This window comes from Hyaena hyaena, unplaced genomic scaffold (assembly GCF_003009895.1).
Source record: "Hyaena hyaena isolate Hyena2069 unplaced genomic scaffold, ASM300989v1 scaffold_1153, whole genome shotgun sequence".
NCBI lineage: Eukaryota > Metazoa > Chordata > Mammalia > Carnivora > Hyaenidae > Hyaena > Hyaena hyaena.
This window is the reverse complement of record NW_024081781.1, coordinates 288915-298862: the sequence shown is the minus strand read 5'-3', so window position 1 is coordinate 298862 and position 9948 is coordinate 288915. Positions and strand designations below refer to the sequence as shown.

At 45.8% G+C, this 9948-nt stretch overlaps 1 protein-coding gene across 1 annotated transcript in view; it reads left to right on the top strand.

Annotated features, from left to right (window-relative positions):
• The first annotated feature begins 963 nt into the window (after nucleotides 1-963).
• MAP3K4 (mitogen-activated protein kinase kinase kinase 4) overlaps nucleotides 964-9948 on the top strand; it is a 113769-nt gene continuing 104784 nt past the window's right edge. Inside the window, exon 1 of the mRNA XM_039222505.1 lies at nucleotides 964-1100. Coding sequence (XP_039078436.1) covers nucleotides 964-1100 — 137 coding nt within the window. The remainder of the gene's footprint in view (nucleotides 1101-9948) is intronic.

Genomic DNA, 9948 nt, shown 5'->3' with positions numbered 1-9948 from the left:
ATGAATAGGAATATACTTAATGTTAGATGATGCTGTTTTTTTGAATTTACTCTGGACTTTACCCTGTGGGAAGTTTTTGTAAATACGTGCAACTTAAAACCGTGGAGCCCCAAGCGCTCTCCAAGGGCACAGGAGACACCGGACTTTGAACAGGATTGCTGAAGAATCCGTAGAACTCCTTTCTCCACCGTAGCAGCACCCGCGCCCGGGTTTCCGGGAGATCAAAACCACCTTGTGATAGTGAGGTGAGGTGAGATCAATGCTCTTTTCTGGAGACTTAGTTTAGTCTCAGACACCGCGTCTCCCGTGCATGCCGAAGACTGCACGTTCCTCAGTGCGCCTCCACCCGCCGGATTCCCGGGACCCTCGGAATCGTGTGGGTAGTGAGCGTCTGCGTTGCACTGCGCCCTATTTCTGAGCAATGGCATCACCTTTGGTGGCGATCCATTCGCTACAGTTCACGGCGCACTTCGAAGTCCCCGGTGGCCGCCTAATTCGGACCGCGCGGCCCCTCCCGGGGTCCCCCGCGCAAGCCCATCACCGGCCGCCCGGGAGCACCGGCGCGCCCTGCCCGGCGCACACGCCCCGTGAGCAAAACCCCGCGGCCGCCGCGGGACCCCAGCCCCCCCGGGGCAAGGGGCCCAGACGTGGCTCGCGAGCCGCCTCCTCGGTCGCCCACGCCGCCGGCCCCCGGCGCCGTTCCTTCGCGCCCCTCCCCTCGCCCGCTCCCCGCCCGGCGGCTGCCGCGCCCACCGCCGCCGCCCTCGGAGGCTTGTCCCTCGCCGCCCGCCGTAGCCCGGCGCTGGCCGGTCGCCGTTCCCAAGATGGCCGCTGCGCGAGCGGCTCCTGCGGCGGGCTAGAGGCGGAGGCGGAGCCGAGTCACTCCCGCACTTCGGGGCTTCGGTTCCCCGCGCCAGGCTGCAGCTTACCGCCCGCCGCGGCCATGCGAGGCCCCGTGCACGGATGAGAGAAGCCGCCGCCGCCGAGCTGGTCCCCCCGCCCGCCTTCGCCGTCACCCCCGCCGCCGCCATGGAGGAGCCGCCGCCGCCGCCGCCGGGACCCGAGCCCGAGCCCGAGTCCGAGCGCTGCCGGGCGGCGAGGTGAGTGGGGCTGCCGCAGCGGCCTGGCGCCGAGAGCTGGTCGCGTCCGGGCCTGAGCTCGGTCGGAGGCCAAGGGGGCGTGGGGGCCTGCGCTTCCCGCCAGGTGGTGAGGGCAGCATCCAGGCTCCGCGGCCGGGTCGGAGGGGCGGGGTGCAGCTCTGGGTCCCAGGGCACCGCGGCCGGGGCTGCCGAGGGACCCCTGCCCGGGCACCGCGGGGCCGCCCGGGCGTCCAGCCTGCGGGCTCTCCCTGCAGCCCCGCTGCCCGCCCGGGGCGCTGCGGGGCCGGGAGCGGAGTGGGGCACCCCTGGTCCTGCGGGAGCTGTGACCTCCTCCCCGCCGCCAGCCTCAGACCAGGCGTCGCGCAGAAATTGCTTCCATCGTGGCCAGACGAAAATGCTCCCTCTCCTCTGCCCCAGTTCGAGTCAAGAAGGAGACACTGGGGAAGCAGGCACGCACTGGCGGTTTCCCTGCGTTCTCCTGCCCTCCTTTCGCACCCCCGCACCCCCCCGCGTTTGCCGGCCGTCTCTCCAGTGAGAAACTGCACTTAGTCTTTGCAGACAGGCAGGTTGGTTTCCCTTTTTGAGGGTCCTTTTCCGCCTTCGGTAGCATTGTGCAGATGTTGCTCACACGTGCCCCAAAAGTATGGCATTGATTTCTCCAAAACTTTGCTACGGCCTGAAGCTCTAAGATGGAACTTTGGTACCCAAAGCATTTGTTGCATTCTGTCCCTTAGAGACTCTATTAGTTAATTTCATGTCATTTTTTTTTTTTCTGATTGGGAAGTCAAACTCCCCATAATTAAGGATTTACCTCTTCTTATATTGCCTGTGTTTGTACGTTCAAATGCCCTCTTCTTACCCCTGTCCTTTGCATCCCAGAGTAAACTTGCAAGCTGCTGCCCCCTGTCCCTTACAGTGAAAATACTTGCCGGGTTCCTTCTGCATTACTGTCTTGCTCTGTAGTTCACGACTCGGGCGAAGAAGTGTCCTCTTTAGTTTTCCTGCTTCAAGGAATTTAAAACAATTTCTGTAGCTGTAGTTACAACTGAACACGGGAACCGTATTCTTTCTTGTCGACTGGGCCAGCCCAAATAGATTTGTTTTATTTTTATAAGCTGTGCAAAAAGTCGTTCTTCGTTTCCCTAAATTCTGAGATCCTTCTGTGAACTTTTAAGGAGCAACTAACTTCTCTAAATAACAGTATGTGGTGGAATGAGAATTCATTTTGTTCCTTTTGAATGCATCTAACGTTTTTAGAAGTTTTGTCAAAAAGCTTATTGTATAAATTTGTTAGTAGGTTATCTTTGAGCATTTTGACTCATTTAAATTTTTCTTTAAGAATAATAATAGTGAGGGGCTCCTGGGTGGCTCAGTCCGTTAAGCACCAGACTCTTGATTTCGGCTTGGGTCATGATCTCACGGTTAGTGGGTTCCAACCCTGTGTCAGGCTCTATACTGACAGCAAGGAGCCTGCTTGGGATTCTCTGTCTCCCTCCGTCTCTGCCCCTCCTCCCGTCGCGGGAGTATTCTTGCTCTTTCTCTCTCAAAAATACACTTAAGAAAAAGAATAATAATAGTGAACACTTATTAACTACTTAAAACGTGGCATTTGCTTTGCTTCCTTCAGTCTTACAACAACTCTATGGGGTAGGTCCTGTTATTTCTCTTTACGAATGAGGAAACTGAGACACAAAGGTTAAATGCCTTGTCTGAGGTTTCATAGCTAGTTGAACTCAGGTCTGGCTGCGCCTAACACACCCTTAATCACTATGAAGGAGAGGTGTGATTTTATTACCCAGATGGACAGATCAGAAGTTTATAATTCTGTATAACGGTACTTTGGAAAGAAAATTGGGAATTTTCTTAGGTAAAAGTGAAGAGAGAAGTGGAAATGTGCTGAAAAATGACTGTTTTCTCCAGCGATAAAAAGAAACCTTTGATTTTTCAGTCAGGTTTTGGTCTGCCTTTGTTATAATAAAAATAGGTCAGGATAAATGGTCTTCATCCAACTTTAAGTGAACAGCAGGGTGCAGAACAAGAAGATCTTAGAAATATTTTTCTTAGCAACATTGCAGTTAATTTTACAATAGCAAATCTGTAGATCAGATTACTCGACAAAGCTGTTATTTTGTCTTTCCTACATGATCCGTCGCCACCACCACCTCTTTAATACACAGACCTGCCCCCTGACGGACTTCCTGTAGATCATTAGTAAGAGATGCTCCAGGGATTCTGCAGCTGTTTACGTGGACTTCTTTTATTTATGTTTGTAACTATTTTAGAGAGGCTCCATATGCTTGTGCAAAATGACAGATGCCACATTTTAATCCTGGAGACTGGTGACGTGATTTATGCTACCAGGGTCACTGGTTTGGGGACAGACAGGATAAAACTCTTCTGCCATCTTTGTTCATGTACTCTGTGTTCACATGTCATTGATGAGGAAGGCTGCTCTATGCCTCAGTCTTTTGTAGAATGCATGTCTGCACATGTTGGCCGGTGCGCAGCCGTGACAGGTGCCAGCCCAGCACATCTGCTTGGTGGGTGCTGACGTGAGAGTTGCGCAATCACCAGGGAACACAAAACAGGTTGAGAGGTGATAGGCGCTAATAGTTGTAGTGCTTATTTACTGTCAGTCGGGGATACTTCTTGTCCTTATTTCTGATTAAGAGTGCTAAGGGTGGTATTTGTTAGTGATTTAACTTGGAAGTAAACATTTCTTATAATTTCTTTTTCAAGCTTCTGGGTCATTTGTAGGAGGATTCTGAGATTATAAGGAGAGCTATTAAAACTAATTTGGAACAATTTACTTCTGTGATTTCTTGAATCTGCACTTAAAAAAACACGGAACTTGGATATTAAGGCTGATAAAGACTGCTTCTATCTGTGACTCTTCATTTAAGATATTTATGTTAAAATAGCCTCCTTGTTCTCACTTCTTGACCTTGAAAATTGTGTGTTATATGAACTTTAAAATGCCCTTTTTAAAACCAAATTACTGGGACGCCTGGGTGGCTTAGTCGGTTGAGCGTCCGACTTTTGCTTAGGTCATGGTCTCGCGGTTCGTGGGTTCGGGCCCCGCATCGGGCTCTGTGCTGACTGCCAGCTCGGAGCCTGGAGCCTGTTTCAGTCTGTGACTCCCTCTCTCTCTGACCCTCCCCTGCTCACACTGTCTCTTCTCTCTCTCCTAGAAATAAATAAAACATTTAAAAAAAAAACAACCAAATTACCTTTATTTACTATTTATATAATATGTCGCTGTAAGTTCGTTTGAAAAAAAATGGGTTTCACTACAGAAGAGTACTTGAATCTTGTACCACTCCTAGGCAGTTTGATCCCCGTCTCGAATGTCCCCCTTGAGCTTGCACGTTTCAATCTTGACACTGGAGGTCTCTGGTTCCTCCACCCAAACGCACCTTCTGGGGCAGCTGCAGGGTGCCTGGGCGGCATCAGTGGTGGGCGTGGCTTGAGACCCTTCCAGCGCCGGATCCCATTGGCCGGGCGGCTTCCGGCCGAGAGGCAGTGACCCTGCCGCCGGGTGACAGGGATGGCAGAAGCTTTCTCCTTTCCTGAAACGGGGACGACTAGTCTTTCAAGCCTTGTCGTTCCCTTTAATTGTCATATTGTTAGAAGTTGCTTCTACTTCCTTCCCGTGTCTTCTCTTGGTGTCTTGTAACTCTTGTTCTGAGCTCTACCTGAAAAATGGGGATATAAGGACTTCACTGCTTACTGGGTACATTTGCTTTAATAACTTCCTGTTACTTAATAATTCCTCATTCCTCAGTGGTTATCTCTTTACTCATAGCATTCTGTTGTCTCAGCCTTCTTCCTTGACTCGGTGGTATCCATTCTTTTTAAAGGCATTTGCATGTTGCCAAACAGTAGACCACTAGAAATAGTTTCTCTAAAGAGAAAATACAGGTCATGTCAGAAGAGGAGCCTGGGCAGAGACTGCTGTGAGTCTTTTTGAGCTGGCATTCTCTTGGCAGGATGAGTTCCAGGGCCTGTGCCTCAGCCCCTGCTCAGCTTTGTCTCCGCTGTATTCTTCTTGCCTATAGAAAGCCAGGCTATAATTAGGAAATTGATTGGTGAGCATGACATCAGCAAGGGAAATTAGTTGAAAGATCTTAGCAACTCATGTTAACAGACCAGGGAGGTTGGCTTGTACCTCCTTCTTCTAGTATGAGAGGCGTGTGACAGAGCCTTACTCTTTGGCTTTCATTTCCCTAGACTTTGCACAGGCTGCTTTTTCCCCCTTCTCATCACTAACTTCCCTCTGTTAGTTGCGTTATAGTGTGTTTGTTTACAATCTTCACTCTTACTTTAATTAGACTATGACAAACCTTGCTTTTGTGGCTATACTTTGAGGTATATGGTATCCTTGTCCCTTAAAGACATTTGTTTACAAACCCCTCAGTGCTAGATTTTTAGTAGTGGGGAGTCTCAAGGTCACCTAACTGTCTCCACCCACTGCATAACCCACCCCCTGCCGCCACCCCCCACGAAGAATCCTGTGGGTAGTTTCTGAAGAAGGTGTGCCAGTGGTTGCTGCTTTCATAAAACGCTTTTTGACTCTTGTTATTATGTTCAAAAACAGATCATGATGGTATGTGGTTTTTCTAGATTTAAATCATTAAATTGAAGAAGTTTAGAACCACATTAGAATTCTGTGCAGCTGTTAAACTCCCTCCTCTCTTCTTTTTTTGAAGAATATGCAGTGACATGGAAAAATGTTCATGATAGAAGTTCTTCTAGAAAAGTCTTTATAGATAGGTGGGACCTGAGTATCTAGTTGTAAAAAGATTCTCAAGTATGATGTATACATACCCTCCACTGCATTCAATAACAGATTAGAAAAAGAATTTTTGCAGAACATGATAGCCCGACGTGAGGTGGCTGCACAGCCAAGTATGTATTTCTCCACCAGTATGTCTCTCCTTCCTTCGCTCTCCCTGTCCCCATTGTCCTCTCTTGTTTCTGTTGGCTCTGGGTCCCTGATTCGGATGGGACCTGCCGTCTTAGGCGTTCCTGGCTGTAGCGATGGACACTTGACCGAAGCCAGGCTATTAGGGTCCTTTGGAATTGGAGCTGGACGAGAACAGTGCTCTTTTTAATGACCAAAGACATATACATATTTAATAACCAAAATATATACACTGTGGACGTCTGAGCCTGGCGCTGGCTCCCTGAAGCTGCAGTCAGTCTCATGGGGAAGTACTTGGGTCTCCGACAGTAACGTGAGTCCCCGGAGAAGTAGCAGAGAGGCCAGAAGAGTGCTTCGGTCAGTTTCTTTTAATGCTGGGTTCATTCCCATGTTTTTCTTGATTTGATAGGCGAGCTAATAAATTCTCTGTTTTTGCCTAAAGTACGAATAGTTTGAGTTGGGCTTCTTAATCCTAATCAATGCTCAGTATAGATCCCTTTTTTAAAACGTGTATTTCTACATAGAAGAAAGATTGGAAGGATTTTTTCTGAAGTTTTTTTGTAATTACCATGTTACGTGTTCTTGTTTTCTAATAAAAAGCTAATTATAGAGCCTAAACCCTTAACTAGTACATTTATAATTTTACTTGTCCTTACTTGGAATTGTTACTAAAATTGAAATTGATGAGATTCTATATTTTATGTAAAGAGAATATGGTTGTCAAAATTTGAATTAAATTATTTTAATTACTTTAATTTTCTTTTTTAAAATGTGTTTTTAGTATCTATGAACTAACTGTGCTGAGTACGTTGAGATGGTTTTCTTTCATTCATCCTGAGTAACAGAATTTATCGATTAGAAATAACATGAGCAGTGGGGCACCTGGGTTGGGCGACTCAGTCGGTTGAGCATCTGACTTTGGCTCAGGTCATGATCTCATTGTTCATAGGTTGGAGTCCCACGTTGAGCTCTGCTGACAGGCCAGAGAGCCTGAAGCCTCCTTCAGATTCTGTGTCTTTCTCGTTCTCTGCCACTGCCCTGCTCATGCTCTGTCTCTATTTCAAAAATAAATAAACATTAAAAAAAATATAGCATGAGCGGTGACAAAAACAAAGTGCTTGCTTTTATAATAGTTTCCATAATTATGGAACTATTTAGAATATATAACTATCTTCATCATGTGTGTTATGTTAAAATGCTGTCCCCTTTCTGAGCGGCCTATACAAAACCACTGTATTTTAAAAGGAGCATTATTCTTTGGTAGGTGTGGTAGGTACTTTCTCACAGACCTCAGGCTCATGTAATGGAGTGCAATTTGCCTTAGGTATTTATTCACTAACAGCATAGGCAAGTTTGCTTCTTAGCTATAAGAGCATTCATTTGACATATTTTGCAGACATCAGTAGAAGTATTAGTCCCTTGGATCATTTGGATGGCAAATGTTTATAAAGCAGCAGGGAAAGCTATTAAGAGTATATTAGGCATTCTGTCAAAAGCATTTCATAAGTGGATTTGATTTCAGTATAATTTCAGAAGAAATAAACCTTCTGTGGAGAAAAGTGGATACTAAGCTTTAAAGCTGAGCAGATTTGATGTTTTCAGTGGAAGCTTTTCATGCCTGTGAGCAGGCTTTCTGAGGACACTGCTGAACTGTAGAATGTTCTGAATAGGCTTCTTGGAGGACAGCTAGTTGAGAGATGGAAAATTAATAGAAATTGTCAACCTTTTTACTCTGTCAGTGGGAATATTTTGGAAGGAAATTTAATACACGCATTATTTTTATTGTGCCATTAAGAATCCTAAAGTCTTTTTATGTAGGAACATAAAAATGCAGGTGTAACTTGATTTTCTTTAGTTCTTATTCAGATAAGGAATTAAGCACTTATGGTGCAGGTCGTATGGGCAGTAGGACTGTTAATATTTATGTAGTTCTACCTCTCAGCTGTTGCTTGTAGAATTCCAAGAATTGGAGTTGGAAGGGAATTTGGAGCCATGCTCTTTATTTTAGAGATGAGAAAAGAGACTTAGGCTGCTGCCTCCCCAGGGTCACAGTTTAGGATCCAGGTCTCCGGTCTCTTGCTTCCCTTCCTTTTATGTCACACCTGGTTAGGGTCCAAAGCTAAAGGTGCTCTTCAGCCCCCTGGCCTCCTAGCCCAGCAGCCGCTCACGCCCACGTGACCTGTTACTTGGCAGCTGGGGAATACTGTATTTTCCGGATTAATTAGACTTTACAGGATGCAGCAGTGATGAAAGATTCATTTTCAGGAAAAAGTGCACTCCCCCCCCTAATTCCCTCAAACTCACTGTATACACCTTTTTGTTTTTTAATCCCTCATGAAACTTTAAATTCACAGAATAAAGAGGAACCACTGCTCAAACCTTTTTAGTTATCTTGCTGTTCTTTTGTGTGCTCAGTCTCTAGATTGAGCAGACAGTAAGATCGTCATTTCTCTTCTGGGATAGTGATCTTGAAACTCTGGCTGTGACTGTAACCTACCGCAAGGAATAAAATTTTACAACAATATGTGTATATTATATAAGTGAAATAAAATTTTATCAAGTAATGTTTGACTTTATAATATATGATACACTCTGATAATTCTGTTCTATTAAAACAGTTGTTCACCATGATCCATTACATTGATTTTATTACCCACCAATGGGTTGTGACCCTCACTTTGAAAAACATGGCTCTACCAAAAATTTAAAAAAGCTGCTATTGTACTTTATCCCTTGTCTCTTGAGGTTGAGTCAGGAGAGCAGCCCAGTGCTTATCCACTGAGTGATAGTTGTGAAGGAACCGGGCAAGGTTAGGATCTGAACGTTTCTTCCTTGAAAACAGCACAGTTTCCTGAAGGCCAGAGCCACAGCGCATCTTACCTTGCCTTTCAGGGCTGTTCTCCTGGTTGGTTGTCCTTAAAGATTGCGGGAAGTTTAGAATTTAGGGTTAATTTTAGAGCAAAATTGAAGTTGGAATATATGAATACCTTAGATATTTTATTTATTTTTCTCTAAAACACTGATCTATATTTAATTTTTTTTCAAATAGAGTGGTCCCTAAGTGGAAAGCTCTATTTCCCCTGCATGTGTGTGTACGTACGTACGTACACAGCAGTTTTCCAAACAGCAAAGTGTATTTTTAAAAGACGATGGATGACCTGGAGAGTTGTCTTTCGCCCTGATCTACTCTGTTACTTATTCCTCCCGTGCTGGGTCTTCTCTTAAGCATTACTTACTTCAGAGCCAACCTTTCCTTGGGCTCCTCCTCCTGTCCCCTCGATGAAATTAGGTTCTTTTGTTATCAGTCTGCGTAGCCCCTGTACTCGGCCACCGCAGCGTGTGTCACCGTTTATAACGAGGCCCTTGTGAGCAGCGTTGCTTCTTGTGTTGCCTTCTAAACGCCGTGCAGGCAGTGGCGCGGCTTTGTTCACTTCTGTGTCCCCGTTCCTGGTACTGCGTCTGCGGGTTGGTAGGTCTCAGCGGATACCTGAGCGGTGTGCAGGCGACAGTGAACGTATTGGTTAGAGTGTGGGTTTGGTGTAAGGCAGGTAGGCTTCCAGTCTTACCTTTGACTGTCAGCTGTCTGCTTTGGGATGTTATGTAACCTCCTTCACACTTAGTTCCTCATTTGAAAAACAGAAGTAATAGTAGCACCTACGTGCTACGTTAAGATTCAATGAAATAATGGCCTTTTATATATAAAGTACTCAGTAAATACTAGTTATCATGGTTACAGTTCTCTTTTCTTCCTTTTTGGTTTAAAATGAAAAAAGGGGAAGTCCATTTAATTAATTTTCTTAAAAAGCCATGCAAATAGCGTAGAGACTAGCTACTTTTAAAAATAGCTGCAGTCATCTGCATTATCTAAGAAACATTTGTTTTTTCTATGTCTGCAGAAGTCATAGAAGGGAGAAAAAGGATTTG